This window comes from Pezoporus flaviventris, unplaced genomic scaffold, assembly GCF_033815535.1.
Source record: "Pezoporus flaviventris isolate CSIRO_AGI_PZ_B2104156 unplaced genomic scaffold, CSIRO_AGI_Pfla_v1 ptg000001l, whole genome shotgun sequence".
NCBI classification, from domain to species: Eukaryota; Metazoa; Chordata; class Aves; order Psittaciformes; family Psittacidae; genus Pezoporus; species Pezoporus flaviventris.
In genome coordinates this window covers 45,267,747-45,294,775 of record NW_026892549.1, presented here as the reverse complement: position 1 = coordinate 45,294,775, position 27,029 = coordinate 45,267,747, and the positions used below count along the sequence as shown (strand labels likewise).

At 38.4% G+C, this 27,029-nt stretch overlaps 1 protein-coding gene across 3 annotated transcripts in view; it reads right to left on the bottom strand.

Moving 5' to 3' along the window:
* Positions 1-27,029, bottom strand: part of PARD3B (par-3 family cell polarity regulator beta) — a 429,596-nt gene that overhangs the window by 161,679 nt on the left and 240,888 nt on the right. For 2 of the 3 annotated variants that reach the window (XM_061455066.1, XM_061455058.1), the window contains exon 16: positions 17,822-17,866. The exons of the other annotated variant lie outside the window; for it this stretch is intronic. In XM_061455066.1, coding sequence (XP_061311050.1) covers positions 17,822-17,866 — 45 coding nt within the window. The remainder of the gene's footprint in view (positions 1-17,821; positions 17,867-27,029) is intronic. 3 annotated transcript variants of the gene reach the window in all.

Below are 27,029 nucleotides of genomic sequence, written 5' to 3'. Positions count from 1 at the left end.
AGATGTTTTGGCACATTATTAATTTACTCAGATTTCACACTGAGGTTGAGCCTGGATTGTTAATGTAAGTACAGTATTTCAGATGAATGTTGCAAGCAGCAGCCTGTAACAGAGCTCATTAACAAGCTCCTTCCAATCTTTTAAAGACAACATTAGTGGTTCATTTCTTCTAAACAGCAATATAGAAGAGCTAAACACAGAATTTCCTTATGTTCTCCTAAACTCTTTTTTATACTTGCTTAAGTCAGTTCTGACAGTACGGTCCCTTCTTGCTTAGGTGCTGTTCACGGAATGGGTTATTTTTTCTCAAAATAGATTATAAAAAAACCCTTAAATCTGTTTTAGTGCAGAAACCCTCTGATTCGGAGTTGGTGTTCTGTGACAGCTTTAATATGGTCTTACTGCTGACTCTGTCATTCTTCTATGTCTGCGCTCTTAACCCTCAGAGAAGACATAAATGATATTCCTGCATGCTGAGGCACATTACAGGAATACCACTTTCTAGTTCATTCAGTTTGAGCTAAACCAGCTACCCTGCGTAAGAACTAATGTTGCAACTGCCTTACACCATATGACTGTTAAATTTTAATCACTAGGTTTTCTTAGTCTTATTAAACAATTAAACTGCTTAACTGAAAACTACAGGCAATTGATTCTTAAGAAGGTACCAAGAAATGCTATTTAAACTTTAGGAACAGTTCCCTACCAATGATAACACCACATGAAAGCTCAAATTGCAAAAGCGTATTTCACTATTAGTCGTTCTAGTATTGTTGGCTCTTTTGTTGTTTATTGATTCTATTCACTTGAGCAGTCATTCCTGGTTTCCATTTTCTAAAAATCACTAATAAAATGGGCACTCTGTTCTGCTAATGCAAATTACAGTGCAAGTGAAGACTCTTCATACACTGTAAGAGTAACTCATCATTAAATTGAGAGAAGAATTACTGGAATTACTGCTTCTGCTTCTTTAGCTACCAAAACTTCCTTAATCATGCCAAAGTTTCCTTCATCCAGTTTGGATCTTTAAGTATTTGCTGTAGCAAGAGAGAAGCTAGACAGGAAAGAGGTGGAGGTTTTAATGTCAATTCACGTAGGTCTGAACGAGTTAGTGTTGCAGGAGCACTTATTGTTGCTGAGGTTCGAGGAACACTGAAATGAGCAGGACTATCTAACAAGGTAATTAACTTCTCAGAACAAACAAGGGCAGAATTTGTTCTACATCTGATCATTTTATTGTTTATTTTTCTCTAGGTGAGTATGAGGAGATTCTTGCATCCCCAGTTGACATGAACTACTAAACGTAAGAAATGGCGTCAGAACCTTGCCAAGACTCCCGTAAAAAAGGCAAAACATCAAAAGAACCCCAACCAACCAAAAAAAAACCCAAACACCAAACCCCCAAACAAAAAGATGGAAAAAGATTGTGTTGATTTGCACATATGGCGCTAAGAAGATGTTTTTTTTTTTCTTATCAAATACAAGTGAACATGCTATTTTGGCTTAAATCAATCAAGTATATATTCACATCTCTTACCACTAATAACATTCCCTACCTACACATACTTTGTTGCTTTGGCATCTTGCAGGGTGAAGGAGCATTATAGAAGACAGGTAAGCTAATCACAGACAAATACCACTGTGCTGAGGGGTGAGTGCTCAGGTCAGAATTTTAAAAGACTACTTCCACATCAGGAAAAATAAGGTAGAAAAGGCAAACGGAAACCAGGCAACCACAGAGTCTATACAGGGGTAGGATTTTATAAAATATTAAGTACTTGCTCTCAGAAAATGAATGCTGTGAGGTTTCAGCTTCGATCTTGTGCCCTATAACTCATGACTCCCCCCATTTTATTTATAAAAGCTAAGATACTTAATCTTTTTATACTACCACTCTATATTGTTCCAAATCCTGAGGTTTAGGCCCAGCCAGCACTAGCTACTTAAATTCAAAGTGATTCCTTAAAGCATATGTGGTTTATAGAGTACAGCAGGATCTTTCTACATAGCGTTTGCTATATTAATAAAGAAACATTTTTATTTGTTTACACATACACTATTACTGTATCTACTACATACTAAATAAAATGCATAATTTATTTGCATTTTCCTGTCTGATTTTCTGAAAAGGCTCATAAAAATTTAATGAAAGTGGTTAAAGCAACAGACTATGTATTAAAATTATATACAAAAAATGACCTTCAAAGAGTACTATTAACATTGCAAAGAAAAGTGTTTCGGCTTGGAGACTGCCACAGCAGAGGTGCCCATGGTTAACTTACCTCTAAGTGACTGTAAGGGACTTTAATTATGTCCCAAATACATGATGCCAATTTCATCTACAGAACTCCAGCTTCCTTCTTTCAGGAAAGACCTACAAATATCTTCTTCCACATGTACAGCTATCACCCCCATTTCCGACTCAACACGTACTTTAATAGCTGCTCTGACATAAGCATTAAGCAGTCCTACATGTGTCTTTCTCAGATGGAAGTAAGCTTTGTTTAAAACACTAATGAGATCATTTTAAGACAAACATGTACTATCTGTGTGTCAGAGACAAGGAATTGAAACAGAAGGATTTTAAGATTCTCAAGGCCTGATTCTCCTGTCCTCCACTCCCTCTTCTGAATACTTAACATGTAGTATTTCCTGGGCTCACAGTACTATTGTCCCTGGCCTTGGTTGCAACCTGAATGCATTGAGCACTTCTGCAAATCAGCACACATGCAGGTCAAGCAGCAGTAAGGTGAAGAACAGACTGACTACCTCATTGCATGTGGTCTGAAGACACCTCCGGGCCCCCAGTAATTCTGAGGTATAGGCAGAGCTGGAAAATAATTTCAGCAGCATTTAATGGCTAGAAAACAGAAACAGTGTTTCTTTTTCCCTGAGATATCATAACTACTAACATCATATCCTCCAACCATAGTAAACGTAACACTTTAACCTCCAGTAATAAAGGAGGCCAGGGCTGGGCCTTACACAACAGCCGTCATTACCCTCTTGTACGCTGAAAGTATAGTCTTTGGGAAGAAGTAGGTTTTGGTTATATATGCTCATAGGTTCATGGTTATATAGGCTCATGGTTATACAGGTGATTTGCCTTTGCAGAAGGCATCCTTACCGCTAGCGTTTGCTTACATCTGACACCTTAAACCTTCAAACTTACATTCTTTCAATAGAGTTTTATAGTTTCCTAGATTATTTTTATTGTCCGGTTTTGTTTGCGTTAAAGAAAAGCCTTTTCTTTACTGCAAGGCTGTAAAAAAGGGCTGCCACTCTCTTCTTTCCCATGTAGATTCCAGATCCACTGTGCTAGATCAGCACAAGCCAGCCCCCCTCCCACTCCCTCTGTTGCCAGCTCACTGCACCCCATACTGCATTTTCTCACCTAGCCACATGCCCAATCTCCCTTTTCCCCTATCCCCAGCACCCTTTTCCAGCTCCCCTCCAACCCCCACTAGCTTGCTATCATCCCAGCCTCTAGCCATGTATTCTTACTTTTTCCTCTCCTAAACAAAAACAAATACCAGAGTTATTTTAGGAGACAGTAAAAGAACAATCTCTGTCAAAAAAAAGCAAACAAAACCCAGGCTTCAACTGACACTTGAATGGAAAGTTTTACTTCAAACAGCTCCAATTTCACAGGATCCGTAATGGGATGTGTCACGCATGACACTTAACAGGTGATAACATAGTGACTATTGCACACTACACCCGTGCTTTATACACAAAAAGAGAAGAAAAAGCAAACCATGTGTAAAGGAGAGCAAAGGTTTTTCCTGAGACTTCATGATTTACCCATATTTCCTACAGGATGGCAGAAAAAGAATTACTGTGAGAAATAATTTTTCTCCTCCATTTTTTTTAATGTGTTTGCTTTTTAGGTATAAACTCAGACTGAGAATTCTCCTTTGTAGCTATTTTATGATGCACTTTTCAGTAATAAGCAGTGAGCTATTTGATGCAACAGCTAACAAAATTTAGTCCTGATTGTAATGCTCATTCTTTTTTGTACCTTTAAAATTAAAGCTCATGTGCTATTTTTTAGAAAGAATGAAACTCCAGAAGCTTCGATTGAACAATTTTGTCATTTTGTTTTCAGAATTAGGCTTCTGAGCCAATTATAAAGCAATAAAAAAAAAGAGGCATCTGAATAACCACACTATATTGGATTTCTCTTTCATAACATCTCTGTTTGTCAACAGCAGTATTACAACTGGCAACCAAAAAACCCCAACCCCTTTTTTGAACACAGGAATTTCTGCCAAGTGCAGATAGCAACAAAAATTGTAATTACATGAAAAACCCAAACAAATCAATGCCAGATCCTCTGTTCTGGTCCTATTGCACAGAGAGGCTTGAAAACTGCCACAGCAAGTTAACTGAGGTTTTTGTTTGCAACCTGTGTAACAGCAATCACCCTTTCTGTAATGGACGTAAGCTTCTAGTGCCAAGTTCTAGTTCTGTTCTGTTTGTTCCTCTGTTTGCCAGTTCTGATCGTGGCACTGGGAAGGGAACTGATCCCTGTTTAAGCTTTCAGTGTGGCAGTCAGGGTGTTGCTGCTTTCATGGAAATAAGGAAACCAGCATTCTGAAATTGGGCAAATTGTAGAATTAGGGTCTGCCTCTCTCCAGTGAATTCACTGCTTTGCCCCAAGCCCTCTATTCAAACTACATAGAATGGGTCCTTCCTACTCCCTTCAGTCTGTGAACTTAGCAAGCAAGCAACAATAGAACAGAAGGAGATGGTCTCACAGAAAAAAAACAGTGCTAATACTGAAACATACTGTGCAAGGAACTGTCCCCATCAGCTGCCCCCAGGAGACTATGCCCTGGGTGCTCTCCTGGCACTGGGGGACAGAGGAGAACCATATGCAGAACAGCAGGCAGAAATCTCTGCATGAACTAGTATCACGAGTCCAAAAGAAAGTGAGTAAATAAAGATTATGTAGATATAACTGGGCTAAGTCTGTTAACACCCTTGAAAATCTGAAGGTGAAGCTTTCAGGTCATAGATTTACTCCCCTACCAAACAGATACCCAATCCACAAAGGTTTCTTTTAGAAGTAAGAGCCAGCTTGAAGAGGAGGGAAGGATTAGCGACGATTTTCACAACAGAGGGTGAACAACTAAAAGGCCAGGAGTCAGATACAGATTAGCCTCAGTATATGTGCCAGACTACTTGGGGAGAAAACCAAACTAAAAAAATCAGTATTTAAGTTTCTTTAAAGAACCCAAACATAAGTAAGTTTGTTCTTGTTTCAATAGGGATCTTCTGTGCACTCATAGGGTTAAGGTACCAATCATTACGCTAATTACTTGAAGGCAAAATGAAATGATTGGACACTACATCACTCCATGCGAGACTAAATTAAAGCCAATGAGAAATTTTATCTATCAAGACATTAGGCAGGAAAAAAAGGGGTAAACGCTACAATAACTTATATATTTTGAAAGGGCAGCATGGTGCCATTGCCTGAGATATAAGAAAGTACCTGCTGGTAGTCAGGTAACTCAGGAAGTGCTTTCTATTCTTCTATGAAATACTTTCCATTTGGGTTGTCACTGCTATGTACAGAAACACTCTCCTGCTCTGCTCTTAGGTCAGAAAAAAGGATTTTAGTAGGACACTTAATTAGGGATGATATTTCTGGTACTTTCAGAGTGCTATGTAGGTAAGTGCTAAGTAGCATCGGTGTATTGAAAGACCCACTAAAAATAATGCTGTTTCATGAGATACACAAATAGCAATACAATTCTTTTCTTCCAAGTTAATTTGTGAACCATATTGCTCTGCACAGCTTTTATTACACAAAGATGTGTATTAATAAATAGCTCCAGCAACCCACTTTATATAATAAAACCTGATTTCAAATGTTACGGAAGGCAACACTGTACAAGATACCATTCCAGAAGTGAGCTGGACTAGAAATAGCCATTACTGGTAGCTACCTTCAAAATCCTTCTTATTGACATGGCAACATGATGAGACTTCAAAAGAAAAAATGAAGAAAAATCATTCAAAGTGTAGAATTACAAATGCTTCCCTGTCTATATCTCAGCCACAGAAGGTAATGTAACTGGCAAATACACAGTGTTACAAAACGTTAAAACCCCGTAAACACACACAAAACAAAAAAAAAACCAAACAAAACCACAACAGTCAAACCTGTGGGGCTACGTCATTTTTAACTTTTATCAACTAGTTTAAGATAAGTGTCCCTTTCCCCTCTTCAGCCAGTAGCGCATTTAGCTCAGTGCTCTTCTTTCTACATCTCATACTTCATACTCCAAAATGTAAGTTACTCAGCCAGATGTATTATCTGGGATGTTTTCCAAATTCATTAACTCCTTGGCATCAATGACTTCAGGATACCCACTGCCAGCACTGAATATTAAGCTCAGCAAAAACCCAGCTCCTGGAGGGAAAGGATTAATAAAATGAGGCATTCGGCAGTGGCTGTTGGTCTCTTTGATCACAACAAGCAACTAAAAGAACCACAGTAGCTGCCAACACTGATCACAACCAACTTTTTAGTACCTAGTACTCTGAAGGCCTTTCCTGAACATCTGCAGATCATTCACCACAAACCCTGAAAAATGCACAGGTACTATTGGAAGGAACATGAAACCAATAGTGAGAGAGAAGACTGGCAGGAAGGCTGTGACTCCAGTTCTAACTGCAGAGGGAGGTAAATGTTACCCACATGCATTAGGGTCACATCAGCAGTTTCTTCTCAATTACAGAAGAAGCAGTCTGAGGCAACATATTTTGCTTTCTGAAATAGATGCAGTCTGGCTGTCACCAGCTAAAGAGCTGATGACTAAAGAGCCTTAGAGATGCAGGAGACCCAATGGATCCACTTGCTGTTTTCAGCTTTCTTCTTAGGGCCAAAGGGGTTGTTCCATGAGGGAAACCAGCTTGCTATCATTCATCCAGGCACTTCGATGAGTCATCTGTTCAGGCACCTTTACCAGAGAAGCTCTCCGATTTAAAGATCATGTTTCAGCAAGAAGCCCCCAGGATTTTAAACATTAAACTTCCTTTGCTTGCTTCTGCGCCTTAGTTTGAATCTCCACTGTTTCAATAAAAAGCAAACCAAATTCTCTACATTCTTCAAACTTCCTGTTTCTTATGCTTTGATTGGGGTTAATGCCAGCTTTCTAGTTGTTGGGTTTTTTTGCCATCTCAAATCAAATTTAGTAAGGATTCTTACTGGGCATTCCAGCACCCAGAGATGCCAAGATCTCACATCCTAATAACCACTTCTGAAGAAGAAAGAGAGAGCTTTATTTCTGCCCAATACCTCACTCCTCATATAGACACATTCACTATATTTACACGTTCTCGTACCCCCATGTCAGGAGCAACCTGGAATACGAGGCAGCAGGAAGCTCCAGCTCAAAACAGAAACTTTGAGCAAAGACACAAAATCTGGCAGACTCTGCATAGACTTTTGCTTTTTGCACAGCAAAAAGTATCACAGGTCTCAGGAAGAGAACGCGTGCCCCAAACAGCCTACAACTGATAACTCATGCCAGCACCACACCATTTACAAGAGAGAGTATTTCAGAAAGCAACAGACCCCTGCAGGCACAAAGTTATTTACTACAGAATGATGACCGCTTCAAATACTAGAAGGCCTTATGGTAAGTGGATGCATTCATTACAACTATTAGAAGTCTGCACTTTTTCATTTCATACTACTTGAACATTCTAGGGTTTTTAATAATCTCTTGACTTGCTTCACTGAATTTTGCATAGAACAATATTCGGCAATACTGACCAGGCGGATAAATAGCAACTATGAAGTGTGAGCATTAACACCCCTCACCCCCACGCCTCAGCTAATATAACAATATGCCCAGAATCACTTCAGGAAATTAAAGAGGAAAAAAACACGAGGTAGAAGAAATATGAATATATGAGTATCATGGCTGGAAAAATTTCTTGTGTGTTGGATTTTTTTTTTCCTAGTCACTTCTCCATCAGAAGGAAGCTGTAACACTGGGTAAATGCTGAGCATGACATTTCCCAGCTCACATTAAACAAAGTTCCTGCCCCCTTCTCTGCTCCTGGAGTAAAGAATACTCCCCAAGGAAAAAGGCTGCTGGCTTGCAATCCCTGGATGCCAACAACTCGTACTGGAAAATGTGTAATTCCCATATTGCTGAGATGTGATGGAAAAGAAGTAAATCTTTAACCTCTGTTGTTTAGTTTTGAAGACTGCAGGTTGGGTATCTGCCAGACCAGGCCTTCTCCTCTGTGAAAAGCCATCTTTACTGCCATGCAGACTGTTCACTCCAAGTTTACCCATACGTAAAAATGAGGCATTCCTGACACCCAGAATCACCCTCCAGCATCTTGCTGTAATAACCTTCATGTCACAGCTTTAGCAGCCATTTCCCTAGCTCTGCATTCACAGGAGTGCTCTGTGTAGTTCCCATCTGCAGGAACTCTAAGTTTTGTTTCACAAAGGTCAAACTGAAATATCTATCTTTGGTACACTTTTAGGGCACGAGCTTCCTTCCCAGAGAAGTCCAAGTTGTGCAGGACTTCTGGGTAGATGTACGTGCACTTTTTTGCTTAGATTGCAAATATGGAAAGGGCTTTCCTGTAGAAGCTCTGTTTTACCACACTCAGGTAGCACAGAGAATTCACATTTACTGGGTGAGACAGAATGAATAAAAGCTTTGGCTCAACTTATGCTTTTACAAGATCATTTGTTTTCTGGTTCAGCAGCTTTCTGTGATCAGCTGAACTGCAAGAAACCCTGCCCAGTCCCTGTGGCTCTTCAGGAAAATCGTCCTTTCTGTCTGAGCTGCCTGTTCACTCCATCTGGCACTTCACCCTGCTCATCAGACTCGGCTGCTCCCAAGGACTCCTCAATCTTTTCTCATTCCTTAGGACAGGACCAGACCCAGCATTTAGCAGCCCCCCAAAAGCTAAAAGATAGCCATAGCCCTTTAACAGTAAGTAATACCACACAGTCAAAACCACACAAACCCAAGTTTCACTGGCCATTAAACAGGACCTCTCAGAAACTCACTTTCAGTTGAGTCTTCAGGATAAGAAAGAAACACTCAAACTTGCTCCTCCGCTTTCCTTCTTTCAGCACAAAGACATCTCTGAAGATCTGCAAATCTTCTTTCATCCATGCTTTCTTCCTCAGGTGTGCCTTTCTACCCCCTCCACCCTGGTCAACTTCCTTCAGCTCAGGCTGATCCCAGGATCAAAAACTGTCAGTTACAAAATCATTCTTCTGTTCTCCTGAACTTCCTTTTTCTTGCTTCGTTGGCTAAACCAGAAGAACACTATTCTTTTTTTCAGAGTTACTTTCTTGCTAGATTAGCTCCCCCCAACAGCTCATCTCAGAATTATAACATTAATAACGCTGGCATAGAGAGAAAGGAGGCAGAAACACGTGGCTAGGCATTTGTGATTACAGGGGTGTCATGGGATCCTCTTCAGGAGACAGGAAACCATTAAATCAACTATGCTATATAATAAAACCTCAACCACAGACCCTTGAATTTGCATCCACACTGCAGTTGGTCTATGTTCAGATCTGCTCTAGATCCTAAATCTCACACAAGAACTTTGAGGGAAACGGGTTTCTCCTGCAAGTTCGTTATTGTTCTCAGATCAGTTCTATTCACTGTAGTTCAAAGAAAGATCAATGGGCACTGCTCTGGCATCTCTTAATACAATGTGCACTAAGAGTCAGTCACAGAACACAAAGAATTCATAAAATCAAAGTGAATAAGTGATTTAAGGAAAGATTCTTGTGATTTAAGGATGAGACAGCAGGGATGCCCTTCTTCAGTTTGCAGAGTTTATTTTTTTTTCTTTTATTCCTTGCTCCTGCCACTGGGAAGTAATTTTATCCATGGAAAGTAAAATTCTTAAAAAAAAAAAAAATCAATGTAAGTTTGGCATTTGAATTTAAAAAGGGTATGGTTTGACATAGCAGATAAAGTGATTTAATAGACAACTGCCCTGAAAGCCATAGTTCCCATGTCCATCCACTTGCCAAGTTTCCCAAATACTGGCAGGCAAGCTTGCCTGTCTCAAATGAGTGGCTCAAGGAGGCAAGCCCAGCACTATTCACTTTTGTCTGTCTTGTTTTAGTGTTTGGCTGCTTTAGCTCTCTAAACCATCTCACCAGCTAAGCTGTGGAACTGGAATAACAGAAGTGATGGGAACCAGGCAGCTGTGGGTAGGAGGTATGGTGACTAAGACTGCTTTTTTCAGCAGCAGTAAGCTGATTTAGATCAACATAGTAACATCAAACTGCACCCTCAAGTGAGGGATTTTTATTAACACATGACTTTCTCAGGACCTAACAAAAAAGGGGTCACAACAATCATCACTGCACAGCTAATAAAGTCTTCAAAAACAAGGAAAAAAAAAGCCGTCAAAGGAGTAGTTACAGCTGGTGAGTTATCAGGGACATAAAATGATCCTCCTCAGAGTAAAACTGAGAGCTTGTTTCCCTCCATAGAGGAGAACTATCTAACCAGGTTTATCCATGAGAGTTGTTTACCAGCCACATAGGCCTGGCAGGCAAAGAGGGTTTGTAAAGACCACCAGCCTGGCACTCAGAAGAGATTTTGATCAAGAAGCTGCTCTTTCCTCAAATTCAACAATACAGCAAGTCCTGTTAACCCAGAATAATTGTCTGAAGCTCAGGAAGTGCAGTGCCCAGACTTCCTTTTCCTGAGGCAATGTAACATCAAACTACTCATGCAGAAATACACACCATTTGATAGCGGGGGGGGGGGGGAGATATGACTCCTGCATCAGTTCCATTTTTAATAGCCTTTTAAAAACAATCAATATCCAGGATATCCAGTTTGAGCTTCTCTTACTCAAGTTTTAATTTTGTTTTCATCTTGTCTCAATACACTTTCCTATCTCTGACAGGTTAAAATACATGAAGTTCCAACAGACAAATGAAAGTTTTTTCAGCTAAACATTCATACATTATATTTAGCACTCTAAATAGTAGAAAAATCAAAAGACCATTTATCACAAGACTAATTCTTAAGAGTCAGCTCATGAAAGCTAGAGGCTCGGGATTTATTCCTACAGACTTCCAGACTTTGACCATTCAGACATGAAAAAATCCTGCAGCCCAGCAGTTCAGTATAGTGCTCTCCTGTCCCATAGGCTTGGTCAAAACACAGTTTTGGTTCTTGTGCAACTAGGCAATGTCAAAAACGAGGCCCTTTACCACTCCCAATGTAGACGGTTAGAACAATCTATAACATGGAAACTAATATACATATTAAAATAAAAAATAAAGGGTACTAAAAACAGGGTAGTAAAGCCATACTGGCATAGAGTACTAAGTAAATTAATTTATCATCCGATTTTCACTAGGTAAGCTGTGTTTGAAGGTAAGAAAAATACAACAGTAGGCAGAGATTCAGTGAAAGCTAAACATTTTAACTTTTGGACCACAACAAAACAATAGATTGAATGTAACGTCTTTGACTTCAGACCTTACCAGACATAAGTATAGAAGTAAACATTAACTCTAAGTGCCCTGCAGAATAAAAAGGACTCCGGCTGCATGAGTCAACAGAGATTCTCAGATGACAGCAATTTATTGGGAACTCTATGGTCAAAGGAACACTTTGCTTGGACAATCAAAGTTGTTGATGATGATTATGATAATAATACCACCACCATCACCACAAGAAAAGAATAATCCAGGGAGAGAAGCCCAAGGCGAAGGTAACAGTAAAAGCGTGAAAACATCTTGCAAAAATATTCCCAGCAATCAAGCATCAAACTTAACTCATAGCTTCATGATTCGAAGCTTAAAGAGGCATGAGTTACGGATAACATGGAGCACTGAAGCATCATAGAAAAATATTTCATTTGGTTTTGTGTCAAACTGAAATAGCACTGAGCACTACACTGGCTGAACTAAGGGAAAATCCCATAGCACAGCTTCCAGTGCCACCAGTTTGCTTGCTTCCAGTACCCAACCCAAGATACATAGGTTAAGTTAGGCTACATGGGTATTGCTAAGGTATGCTGCAGTCTACAAGGTAGGCAATTCCTCTTCACACTTGCAAGAATGATTGACACAGACAAGTACTAGACTTTTATTATCAAAGAGAAATGAACTAAAATCAACCTTTTTCCTCCTCTCACAAATGAAAAGGTAAGTGTCAGATTCTATAAACTACGTGCTTTCAGCTCAAGGTCCTTGTTTGGACAGACACTTCACTTGCATATGCCAGGCAGCTCAGCCATTCACAGGAGTCTTTTCCACTGTGGATCTAGACACTATGTAAATCCTTATGAACTCAGTACTAAATCCAATGCCCCCTTTGGAAAGCTCAGCTTTAATGACATCTACAGCAGTGAGAAGGCTTGTTTAACAAAATCATGAGATCTGATCTGAGGAGAGGAAAACACCACTTCCCTACACACCTCTTCAATGTAATTGTGCTGCCTGCAAATCAAAACTAGAAGCCAAACTTGCTACAGTGGCACTGGTCTCAAATAAGCCTAGCAGTATCCACTAAGCTTTCTGTAGTCCTTCCTAACCCAACCATTAATCCCCAACAAAATCCTTCATTAAAAGAGCCTTTTGTGCTACACAAGTACACATAAGCCACTGGATTTTGCTGATGTTCCAATAGCTCAACCTTTGCATGACTCCTCCAGTTACAGAAAAAAAAAAAAAAAGGAAAAAGACAAAAAAGAGTTCTCCAATTTTGTGTGCCATCTGTTCTTTTACCAGAACGAACTGTAACACACTGGATTCTGCCTGCTCCAGACCCTGCTCTGTCCCTGCAAAAATTAAGCTAGAGTTCTTAAAATCATAGAACAGTTAGGGGTGGAAAGGACCTTCAGATCACGAAGTTCCAACCCCCCGGTTATGTTTATATTTGCAGATATAGCAGTGGCTGGGTACACCTGAGTTTACTAGAATGCAATCACCTGCGCTATGCAAAAGCTATTTTGCTCTCACAGACACTTCCTAGAAATGGTTTAAGAGTTAGGATGTAGCAGGCACAGCTTCCAGAGGCAGCCTGAAGCCATCTTGCAATAGAGGCTCAGAGCACAGATGAGGATCATCCTGTGTTGCCCAACCTTAAAGCCAAAAGGGACATTCAGTTTACACTTGTGTAAGTGCAACCTTAGTGTCTCAGACTTACATTGCAACCATGATTCCTACAATAGGCTGGAGAACCTTTCCTGAAGGCAATGATAACACTTAACCTGTTGCACTTTCCATATCCTATTTCAGTGGGTCATATAAAAAAAATCTATGAATACCCCTAATTTTTCAACCACTCCTGGGTCCTAAGACATAATGCTCATCCTGGCCTTAATGAAACCTCAGTAAAATTTATTTAATGCAGAATACATCCTGGTATTAAATGATGCAGAGATACATCAAGACCTTTAACCTACCTTATTCCCAAATATCTCCAGTCCCGGTCTGAATCCTATCTTAACCACAACTCAGTTATCCATACATGAAGCAGTACAGACTGGAAGCCTACCAGATATATCAGCACTTGAATCTCATAAAGCCCTTACCTTTGCAGGCTTTAGCTGTACATCCACCTCTTCAAGCCTTCTTTCTCAGAAGGCTAAACCTACCCATAGGCTGAACATTAACCTGGTAACCACCCCATCAGCAAAATTAACAGTAAGGGGCAGAACTTGACCAGAAGCATCTGTCAAGCTACCCCAGTAGGCTTTTTTCCTGCTCAGGTCCTAAGCCTATCTCTTGCCACATAGCATTAATTCAAATTCAGCTTGGTAAAAGAGCTAGCCCTGTATCACTCAGTCTTGCAAGTACTAATCCATAGCCCCATCACATGTTCCTCATGAAGCAGCCAGCAAGGAAATAAGATCTTCAACTCATCTTGTCTCAAAACTGTCTCGAAACGTAGCCCCAGCCAAAAGCATGGTCTAGTGACATTAAAATAAAAATAGGAAAGCTTTTTTTGCCCATTTTGCTAATTAATATGTCAGAGCTCATAAAGAAAGACTCATCAGCTTTTCTCCAGCACTGCATCATCTGAAAGAGCTGTGTCAGCAAGAGACCTCAGCAGACAGTCAATACATACTAAAAGCATTCTAAGCAGTAAATCAGAACACAAAAAAAGAATATAAGGAAAAAAATAATTAAAAATAGCCACAAATAATTGAGTACTTGATTTCAGTATTTGATACAAATCAGGTTATATTTAAGGTACAACATTCCTGCCCTTCCTTATTGATATCCTCTTAGCTGCCCTGGAATTGCTTTTCTAAAAAGCTAAGAGTTCCTGAGAAACTAAGGTGAAGTTTGCTGATTTTTCACCTCTGTGAATTTTCAGGGATTTTCTTTGCTTTGTAACAGAGGCACCACTTGTCTGGAACTAAGTTTAGGAAATGTGGACACACCATTGCTGAGCACACAGGAAGGTTTGCAGAGGACAAAGGCCTCTCAGAGGATTCAGAGAAGATGCCTTGCACACAAATACTTGAACTCTGGTCTTTTCCAGAAAGGGCCACCTAGGCTACATCAATCCGGCACTCCAGTGCTTTTGCCAGTGGTTCTGCAGCTCAGAAAACCAACAGTATCCTGGGCTGCATCAAAAGGAGTGTGACCAGCAGGTCGAAGGAAGTGATCCTGCCCCTCTACTCTGCTCTCGTGAGACCTCACTTGGAGCACTGTGTGCGGTTCTGGTGTCCTCAACATAAAAAGGACATGGAACTGTTGGAACAAGTCCAGAGAAGGGCCACGAGGATGATCAGGGGACTGGAGCACCTCCCGCATGAAGACAGGCTGAGAAAGTTGGGGCTGCTCAGCCTGGAGAAGCTGTGTAGAGATCTCATAGCAGCCTTCTAGTATCTGAAGGGGGCCTATAAGGATGCTGGAGAGAGACTCTTTATTAGTAGTGATAGGACAAGGGGTAACGGGTTAAAACTTAAACAGGGGAAATTCATGTTAGATATAAGGAAGAAGTTCTTTACTGTGAGGGTCGTGAGGCACTGGAATAGGTTGCCCAAGGAAAGTTGTGAATGTTCCATCCCTGGCGGTGTTCAAGGCCAGGTTGGATGTAGTCTTGGGTTGCATGGTTTAGTGTGAGATGTCCTTGTCCATGGCAGTGGGGTTGGAACTTAATGATCTTAAGGTCTTTCCCACCCTAACTATTCTATGATTCTATGATTGTGGGAAATATTTGCAACACTAAGAACACCTGTAAGCACTGCTGAAGTGTTCCACCCAGCAGGATGAAGGACAAGCCAGCTATGAGAACCGGAAGACACAGATGCATTTCTGTGAGGGTGACATACAGAAACAAGTCTCCAGCCATCTTCCCATAGAACACTTACAAGCTCAGGATGTTTCTAGACATGCTTCTAAAAATCAAATTGACTTTTTAAGGAAGAAAAAAATAAACCCTGCTGCAATTGTGGGTGCAACATGTAAAAAGACAGATGGGGCTACAGCTACAGATCCTTCTAATGCCTTGGTCTTCTGCAGACTTGTGATAACGCTTTTTGAAATGAATACACACGACTAACTCCTGCTGCTGCTAACACGTAATATGCAAGGGATACAGCAGCTACACATAAAGCTGAGACTATATGCTTGAAAAGCCACTGCCCCAGAAGGAACAGAAAGGATATTTCCCTAGAGAGAATTACTCGACTGCGTATTTCATAGAACAAGTCATGTTGAAGGAGAGAAGGGATAATTGCATTGATTGTTGGTAGGTGATAATTAATTCTGTAGAGAAATATGTTTAATTTCCTGAAGTCTAGAATAGGATGGAAACTCTCTGCTCTGTAATGAGAAAATAATGGTGTTTTGCTCCCACCACAAGAAGCTGCAATGACTCCGACTCCCTTAGTGTGTTCTTGGAAAAGGTACCTATAGGAAGGCAGCATAATGAACGATACTGAAACATTGGTTTGGTGATGTGACTGAATGCCAGCAAAATGTGTGTATGATATGTAATTCCAAAAAACATACAGTAAAAAGGGACCAGAGAAAAAGAATACCATGTTCTTGAACAAACCTTTAAAATAAATATTTGAATTGAACCATGAGAAAGCTGAAACTGCAGCTTGATTTCTCTTTATGAAGGGTTAGGAAACAGAACACAAAGAGGGGAGAAACATGTTTCAACAGTAATTGAACAGCATTTAAAGAACCAAGAAAAATCATTTACAACCCAACCTTCTCAGAAGTTAGCTAACTCTTTTTATTCTGAAGGGAGGGGGAAATATTCCAACCTGTAGGGTCTTTGTAACTATTTCTTAGGTGATCTATTGACCCCTGAATTTAGTCAATGAAAAAAGATCCTAGGTACACGTAAGAGGCCTATGAAAGGTAAGTAAAGGAAACAAGTCAAAGTTTAATAAGCATGGATCCATGTTTTCACATAAAATTTGTAGGTGTCTTCAAATAGAAAACTTTTCAAAGCCACGATTTTCAAGATTCTGGAGAAGTGTGCAGAAGAAAGATCAAATGAGTGTAAAAGTGATATTATAAAGCTTAATGTACCCATAACAAATGATTGCCAAAGAGTTGTGATCTCACCAAGTTTCCCTACAATATTCTTTGATAGCAGTGAATTCCAGTGATCTTTGAAAAACTTCATGATATTTCAACATTTGTAGTAATTTTTCTGCAGAGGAAAAAGCCAAGGGCCACCCTGCAGCTTCTTCAAGTTGACAAGATCATCTGACATTTTTACATTCTCAAAACAAAAGGTTGAATGAATTTTTTTCTCCCCAGGAGTGATAATATTACAAGACATCTGCACTACTCCCGATTCAGAAAGAGAATCCAAGAAGTTCACTGACATAGGAAAGATGCCAGAAAGAAAAAATTTGTTTGTTAAGTTCATGAAAAGGTCTTCAGATAAGTAAAATCCACACTAGAGAACTAAAGCCTTCTTTACACCCAGCTGTACAGGGAGGAATACTATAAACAATCAGGAATCTCATAGTTGACCTTCCTTTACATGAATTCTGCTTTTTAGTTCTATCAAGTGAGTGGAAAAAGGCAATGTGCAATCACACTACAAAAGGAGCAGCCTGATACTGTAGGGTTTTCAAGCATCAGAAGAGATTGCTGAATAACTTTTCTAGAAAGTTTAAGGTTTCTTATGTCAGCTTACCTGTGGCTTGTGAAAAATTACAATTTTATGTGACATTTCCTTGACAATTTTTTTGATACAAAAGCTGGAAGTTGAACAGTACCATGGTGTGGTTTCCAGACCCTATTTAATAAGTAGGTACAGTAATGACAGCAGTATAGGCTGACTTTAGTTTATTACTATGGCCTGAAAAGTTTTAGAAGAAACAAGTTATTTCTACCGCACAAGCCCAATGAATGCAAAAGCTTTGACATTCTTTTTGTAAGCTGTAGAATTTTTTAATGTTACCTTCAATATTCCTGGGAATGTAAGTGGAACTCAGAGCAAGAAGAAAAAGCAAGAAATATTTATATTTTTCAAAATGTGCATCATTTGTCTCCATGCTCCAAAAGACACATTGTACATGCACTTATTTAAAGGGGAGTCTTCTTCAGTTTACAACACTTGCACGGAAAAATAAAGTTACAGCTCTTCCTGCAAATGAGTCAGCTACATGCACTGTTTGGCTGGCAAAGAACAATCCCTAATTCATCACTGTACAACTTGGAGTCAGTGCATACAAAGTAATGCCTTAATTTGCAACTCTTTCAGTCACCACAGTTTCTGTAAACTGATTTAATTTACTGCCCATACGATTTCCAAGTTGCTGACTTTTCCTCCAAAACAGGAGAACTGCTTACCCGATTTGTGTCCGGCCAACAAACCAACTTTGCTTTCATCTGCCACTGGAGGAATAAAAGAAAAGACACAAAGATCAGAAACTTATTTAAATTCACAAGCCTTTGAAATACCATCAAATTATTTCAGACACATCACATCCTAAATCTTTTAACTTATAATTGTTTGTAAAAAGCTTTTTTTTACCTAATGCACCTGGGGGTGCTTCAAAGTCCAAATATCTGAATCAAAGCCCGCTGAAACCAATAAAAGGACTATCAGCAGTCCTCGTGGGTTACAGATCAGGACCTCAGCACTTACACACTCAAAACTGAGTTGTCAGAAGAGCAATTGCATTTGTAAATAACTCATCTTGCCAGACAAATCACAGGGCATAGGAGAGTTGTAACATTTTCAGATCAAAGACCTCAACTGTAAAAAGAATCCAGATGTGAAAACCATCTGCAAGACATCTCACTGACTCACAGGACCCTCCCAGACAATGAGGTCCCACAAAACCTGATCTTTTTGAAGGCTTGTGCTTTCTTTTATGTTACAATTTATTTTACCTGTAAATCGTACCTTTGTAGTATTTCACAACATCTTATAAAAGAAGATGTTTACATTAGCAACAGTTTGCATGCAGATGAGTGGAGAAGCAAATTCTGAATGTAACAAAAACTGTAATTTTTCTTTAGCAGCTGTACTTCAGTTTATTATCATATATCTCAAGAAAGTAATTAAAATACTCTCCCAAAAGGCTGAGGGAAGAACCAATCATCATTTCTTAAAATGAATTCCATGCAAAAAAAAGGTGCTAATGTAATGTTAGCGATGTTAAAACAAGCACAGGAAATGAATGTTAGGGTTGAAAGGTTATCCTTCAACTCTGCCTGCCCAAGCAGTCCCTTGTATCATGCCTTAAAGCATTATTTCTTTATATGATAAAATAAATTGTCAAGTCATACCAGAAATACCATAAATGGAAACTTAGACAAGCTTTGCATAGTGGTCACTATAAAAAGTTTACACACAGGGTTACCTGCAGTCATACAGGAATGTGTTATTTTCCGCCCACTGCAGTGATTATTGACATTTAGGAGCCACTACTAGAAAAATAATCACAGTAAATATTTTCTTATATTGTCCCCCCACATTTAGGGAAGCTTTTCCCTCCAAAACCAGCATCAGACTGAGGACTAGGATTCACAACTGGAATCATGAATCCACAACTGGCCCTGGCATCTCTTCTCTACCTCTGTAATCTGACTGCCATCTGATTATTGGTAGAATTACATAGTGTAGTTTTGCTGTGCGACTTCGATACTAATCAAGGAGGACTCATACTTTGCCGCATTACTCAGAGATGCTGCAAAACAAAGCAACCATGGGGCTAGTCAAAATTAGAACTGCAATTAAAATTCAAGGCGGTTCTGTACTCCTTGTCCTTTAATCTCTCTTCTAGGTTTTCCTAGTCCCTGGATATATCTATTTAGCTCCTTGATACACAGTTTGATCCTGTAACATAAAAAGACCAGACTTTTGCTAGAAGGATAGTTCAAACTCCTTTTCCTCCTCTCTCCTCCCAAATTTACTTTTAAGCAGAAAAAATATGGAAAACTTTAGTCCCAAAGGTTAGTGTTTTGACAAGTTATGACTGTGTGAAAACAAGAGATTATAATGGAAGCTGATTTGCAACCTTAATTATAGCAGTCACTAATGGCAACCACTGTAATATATGATAATTACTTAGAGTATGTTACAGTACATACAAGCTTTAAAAAAATAGATACCAAGGTTCACAGCATTTTTTTTAAAGTATGCTGATGACTTGGTTTGCCTGAAACTAAGTTTTACATTATTAAAAGGGATAAATCCATTTAACTTAATCATACTTTACATACCAGCTTCACACACAAAAATTAGATTTTAATACTGGAGGGAAAAAAGCAAGACTAAAATGATTAGAAAATGAAAAATAATCTTACCAGAATACAAGGTTAGCATTCTGAGCTAAAGTACACTTAAAAAAAAGTTGGGAAAAAAATGGGAAATGCAAAAATTAAAGTTTTATATCAAAGTTTGAGCAAAATATGCGTGCTCCTTCAAGGGGTAATTTTCATTTCATGGGATATTATGCTTAGGCAGTAACTTCTAGGCTGGACATCTTTCATTAGACTGAATAGGAGTGCTACAGACAAGTCCAGTGGATGAAAATCCCATTCCTTCTCTTGTTTCCTCTGGGAACAAGCTGAAGACGACAGTAAAAAAGAGAAAGGCTAACGACAGGTAAATACTTTATATGCTAAAGTTGAAAACTTTGTAGCTAAAAATTTCATTTAGGAAGCATATAGGATGTCCTGTTTCACAAAACAGCATTTGGAAACACTGCCCTGTGTGGTGTTAAAAATTCATGCAATCATTCAGCTATGCCAAAAATAGTATTTCTCTGGCTATCTTCCTCGGCTTCTGAAAAAAACATAAGCTAAGTGTAAACTTCTTTTCTAAGACTGTACTACTGTTCTCTATCTTTGCAGAAAGGCACCTGAAAGATTTTAAACTGAAAAAAAAAATACTGCCTACTCTTAAAACTAAAAAAATCCTAATTATTTTTATATTGCAACATCAAGAAGTAATTTTATTGCAACTATGAAAACTTCAGCTTATATATGGGATATATCAGGAAAGCATTTATAAAAAACCTTCAATTAACTATTTTTATGAAGACACTAGAAATACGATACGTTCTTGAGCTAGAATTGTTAAATCCAAAACACTAAAAAAAAAGAAAAGGGAAATCACCTAATTTGGGGACTACAGACACAAAACTCAGAAACAAAAATCTGAGAAGGATCAATGCAATAGAGTAAATACACTCACAAACAAGAAGATACTTCTTAGAGTCACAAACTGAATAAATACTTCACATTTTGATATGCCCCTGGAACTCCTGGGGATGTTACTTCATGAAGTTATTAATGTTTGTCAGTATAAAACACCCTAGCTCTTTTAAGGAAACCTCTGTAATTTAGAAACTGCATTTGCACCAGAGAAGCCAGTTACATTTTCACTGTCAGGTAGCAAAGTAATTGCTGAAATACAAGTGACAGAAGTTCAACAGCTATTTAAGAAAAGCATGTATATTTGGGGGACTAGCAAGACCACAGATTAGGAAAGATGGAATATTACTAGAACAAACAAATCTCTCCAGCTGACAGCAATCAACTGGTAGTTATTTTTTCCCCCTAAACGATGCTAACAACCACAACAAATGGTAAAAAACCCCAACCCTTTATGCCATGAATACTCAGATGTATTAGAATTCCCTATCATAATATTCTGGAGTGCTGTTTTGGTTTAAGAAAACAATAGAAGTACCCTGCAATGCATCCATGTGCTTCCACATAGTCTTTTGATTGCCATTTCTGTACCCTACTCAAGATAACCAAGGTAGCCATTTTATTTGAATCGCGTGATTTTCAATGGTTCAGCATATAACAAGCCTTCTGTACTGCCTCAAAGTTTACTTAAAGGTCATACTACTTCCTAACTATGATTTACACAAATCTATGCTGCGGGCAATTATGCCCAGTTCAATCACTGTACCATTATATTATTTTTCCCCAAACAAGGAGTTACCACTATTCACAAGATGCAGGGTACTACTATTCAACATAGCACTTCTTTTATGAAGGATCAGTTTTGCACATGGACTAACAGCTACTTAAAATCTTCTAAATGTATGAAAGTTACTTATATTTCTACTGGACAAACTGACACGTACCTTTGAAGGCCAGCTGCAGTTCTGCACTCAGGAAAGAAGTAAAAAGGATTAAAATTACAATTAATGAAAAATAATAAAAAGAAACACTGAAACATCAAAGAATTTCCTAGAAAACAAATTTCCTGATACCTTTTTATTAATCTATAAGAAGCCTAATATATTTTTTTTTATTATACACTGATCAATTAACAAGGGCTATATTTCCAAGCCACATATATAAATGATGCTTCTGTGCTTTTAAGAATGCATCAGTCTCTATGGTATATACACATGAAAATAAAGTAAAGCTACAAATTGATCACTGTTTTTTCTGATTAACTGTGTCCTTACTCAGCCCTTTCATTATAATGAAGGCACAGCACCATTAATTAATTTTAGTCAATGACAGTGCCAATGACATAATTCTCCTGCTATTTTTATTTTCTTGGTGAAGCGTTTCCCCATCTATGAGCTGCATAAATCACTCGGAGAAATTGTGCCAAATGTTGGCTCACAACTATCACTTTGAAAATGCTGCTTGCCGTTCTAGGTTTGCCCTGTAGTACTGCATACAAACAGTACAGGCTTTTACGCTAAAATTTACATAAGCAATAAAATGTATTAGGAAGGGTAAACTTGTTCTGTCTTAAAAGTATTTCGTTTAATAATTTGCCTTCTTCTCTCTAGCAACAGTGAAACTTCATGTAAGGGCCCATCTCTCCTTTTCTGTGGTCACCTGGTTATCCATCAGTTACTCAGTCTGGAAGGACTGAGTCCTTGATAGATTCCTCTTCACCTTAATATTGAAAAGCACTGAGACTAGCAAAAAGCTTGCACAAGGACCAAGGATAAATACTTTTGTGATAAAAAAGATAAGCCTTTTCCAGTATGGCATGCAACACAACATTTGAGATACCCTGCTCCGCACAAAGACAGGAATAAATCACATCCAAACCAAAAATTCTGGATTCATTTTTCACCTGTACAAGGTTTTTTTTCTAATTAGATTTTTCACAGGAATTTAGTTAGAATTGATTTAGTACTTGAATTCAATTGTATTCAGAGAAAATCCCCGAGGGATACATCTTACATGTCAGCACATGAGAATGTAAATGCCTCAGCTTGCATTCACTATTACTACTACTTGTTGTTGAAGAACCAGTAGTACAGTTCATGCTGTCCACTGGAAACGTTTTCTCTCCAAGCAGAAGATAACATTGTTTCACAATTTCCCAGTCAGCCAGTATAAATTTCTTCACTTTCTTTTAGTGGCATAACTACTCATTCTTGAAGGTTACATTGCTAATTGAGGCCATCACAGCTTCTTTTACACTTCTGTTGTCCTCTCTAATCCTCTTTTCACCTCTGTTCCAGAGAAACTGTACCAGGCTAAAACTGATCCAACTCCCCCGTTACACATCTCCTGTATGTCATTAACACTTCTTCACACCTCCTAGGGTTAAACCACAAATTTCTAATCTAACCTGTCATTCATTGGCTGAAAATACTGACAAGGAACAGGTTTAAGACACAGTGTAGGTAACATTTATAAATTTGTTTTTAAAAGTTACTTCATTATCATTTGTACTTTCTTATAGTAGCTATACATTAACTTAATTGCCATTTCTCCCCACCACTTCATTAATCTAAACGCAGATTAACTCACTTAAAACTTTCACTAAAGCAACATAAGAAACTATCGTCCTCAACCATGTGTTACCATTTTCTCAGCTCTATGACCACCACAGCTCACATGCTTCCAGCCTGCTCTGCAGCAAGCTTCCTCTTCTACACAACCAGTCCAGAAAGTTAATATTCCTTTCTGCCCCCTTCTGTCTTTATACCACAGCTCACCTTCCCCTCAATTGCATCAATGCAGATTTAGTATGAAACTGAATAATGACACCGTCCTTGTTAAAAGTCCTCCTTTTTCACACAGAATAAACTTGATTTTAGTCTCATTTCAATTCAGTTCACAGTTTCTCTATTACTTAATAAATGATTTTGTTTCATTCCCTACTTATGGATCTTACAAACAAGAATTTGAAAGTCGTTTAAACTAAGAAAACTATGTCGCGTTCATTTCTTAAAATTTATTCTGCAGAGTGGCCTCAGAAAACATACATCTAATGTCACAGTACTAGAAAGTTACTCATGACATAAGCTATAATAATTTTAAAATCTCTCTTGGCCCTTGATCCCAAAACCAATCACAGCTACAAGCAATAGAGATTTTCCTAAACCCATGACGGTTTCGGTTTTGGAAAGTCTCTCTCTTCAAGAGATGATTTGTTAAATTACTGTTTATAAGCCAGTAAAATTGAAAAGTCTCTCAGAACCCAGAGCCATCTTCTCCACTTCCTCATTAATGTTCTAATGAGCTTAACTGGCTTCTAAATGCAGTTCTGAAGTTGATTTCAACCCAAAGCAACCTGATAAACATTCCATGCATGCAATGTGTTTAACAAAATAATGGTTTTAAAATACCAAAGCACTTTTTTTTTCACTAAGACTGTAATTCTCACTAGACTCTCCAAAATGTATTCTTTTTAATTGTATCTGAATCAAAACATTGATTAAAGGGTACTCTCCATCAGTTCTGCCCACTCCTCATTTGGTTACGTTTTGAGATATTTATTTCAACATCCAAAATTACACTCAGAATAAGAATAATCTGGTTCAGCGCAAACCACAAAGTAGCTAATTGCATCTTCACTGCTTTTCCTACATACTTCTGGATGTGAAAACCTGGTTTCTCTTTGTTTTAAGGTGTTCTAAAAGTATAAACTGTAATCAAATGCATCCCTTCACTAACAAAGACATTAGTTAAATATTGGCTTCCTGGCAGAATACTCCACACCTTGCATCTTGCATATTCACTTGCTAATTATTCCTAAATACATAAATAAATTGGCCAGTATCTTTAATAAAAAAGCCCTATGGTTAAGGGACTCTACATCTAATGATGTTTTAGCAAATAATATCTTATCCATATTCAAAATCAAGTAAAGGGTATTTCAATTTCTTCAGGCTGTAGAGCTTAACCAGTTAAGATCTATGGGTCTTTTGCTATTTACAGGAAAGGAATGGGAGATGAGCAGTACTTTGGGATAGAGGTCATGGGTTATTATACCAACATCCTCAAATATAAATCCACACAGTACTTTGCCTGAATTGATACACAACAAAATTACTATATACTCATACAATTCAATTTCACATTGCTTCAGGTTAAACCAAGCCACACTTTCATGTGTTTGCATACGATTCCCATGGCTGCGGTTTTTACAGTACATTAATGCATAGCCTAAATCACTCCTGTGCATAAAGATTTATGGAAAATAGGGGCGTTGGAGATAAATAATAAAACACCATCTTTCCTGTCTTCTTCTTAATAGCACACCTATTTTCACATTTCAATACAACATTCAAAAAAAATTCCATATTGCCATTCACTCTCCACAAAAATTACCTTTTAATAGTTAAAAAAAAAGAACTACTGAAAATGGATTCTGATGAACTATACAGAAATTCTTCTCTAGACAACTGTGGTAACGTATGGCAAAATGTGTCTTTATAGAAGGTTGTTACATGGAAAATCATCCTTCCAATGACATGTATAGAAGCCACTGATTTCTTCTTCATTTTTAATCTGCCATTAAGTTTCAAAAAAAGCGCACCACTTCATTGGGAAGGGAGAACATGACATAACTGTGGCATTTCTGATTTTTTTCTTATTTTTAACACTATGCTATAAGCACAAGTCCAAACTTGGCATACAATCTAAGCTTGGTCAGTACAGCCATGCATTCTTAGTATTCATTTGGCCCTGCACAAATTCTTGAAATCACAGTACAAGGAGAATGTTTGCCAACACATTCAAACACCACCAATCCGTAACAAAAATAATATGTAAGTGAGTGGACATGCCAGGTGCCAGGATCGGCAGAAGGAAAGGGGTAGCTGTGCTCTTTTGTCACCACCAGTTCAAAATAAAAGTAGGCAAGACAAAGAAAAATATACTGTAAGACACAGGATATGAACTCTACCAGTGATCCTGAAAGCGCTGTCATTATCTCAACACGGCAGCAGGAAAGAACATTAGGACTTATAGCTGATATGGAACTAATCTGTACCCGATTACTCTGAATGAAGCTGTAAATTTTGAGAAGCCTTTGAGACTATGGAAATCATGAATGCTAAAGCAGGGAACTGGTCACCCTACCCCCATATGATTTGCAGAAGGATATCATCACTATCACTGTACTTGCCTTTTTGATGTTTGGGGTGTCTACAATTGTAACTCAGTAACACACACGCCACAGATTTTTAATGTATTTATTTAAAGTAGATTCAAGCTAAAACTACCTCATCTGCAAATAACCTGAATTCTTCAAATACACCATCTCTAGACAATGGTACTTCTAGATTCATGCTGTTTGTGAATTCAGCAGTTAAAACTTGTGTCAGTTCATATGACCCATGGCACATGCATGGCAGCACAGAGCCCTGCCTAAAAAACAAGTTGGCAGCGGTTCATGCCCATTGTTCCCGTCCAGCTGTTCAATCGACAACCCAAAAATGCACTAAGAGTTAATAAACTAAACCATATCTGCCCAACTGGCAAGTAACCGTTATTGCAAGATTTGCTCTGGAGACTGACAATGACAAATTGATTCAACATGTAAGCAGTACTGAATACTTTTTGATCACCCATCCTTATTTCCTTATACTATTCACTGAGGATATTAATTTAGAATAATTATTTTGTAAATAAATACAACTGGAAAACAGATTAGGCACTCAAAGTTTTCTGGGCCTAAATTATATAAAATCTGAAAAGATAAACATCAGTGTTAAATGGGTTTCCATTGTGAACCTATATAATTACAGACTAGTCTTTACTTAAGAGTTTTGCTTCTTGTGCCTACATTAACCTTCATCAAAGCCAGAAAGACCCTTACTATATAATTTGATTAGCTCTCCAATTTAATGAATTTACTATTTAATCATAAGGTTCACAATTTGTAGAAAAGTTTGGATTCTGGGGTCTCTAAGTGCTTAAAATTTTCTATTACCGACCTTTGATGATCCTTCTAATGGTGATGCCATTATGTAATCCATGCCTTTCAAATCTTATAATTAGGCAGTAGATGCATTATATACATTTTAAGGTGAAGTAAAATGTTTTGTAAAGTGAATAGCAGTACAGATTTCACACTGATGCCCTGTATCACACCTGATTCAGAGACAATTTGGTTTAAAGGGGAAGGAACTGCACCTAAATCACATTTGTATGGCCTCAGAGCTCTCCTCCTGAACTCCAATTCCTTGAATTTTCTGTTCATGATGTTGGACTTATTTTGGAAGGCATTGGCAGAACTTGAGTACAAAAGAAAAGTAGTAAGTAGACAGCACCCCGTGAGGACTAGAAAAAGAGGGCCTAGCAGTTATACAAGCACTTTTGG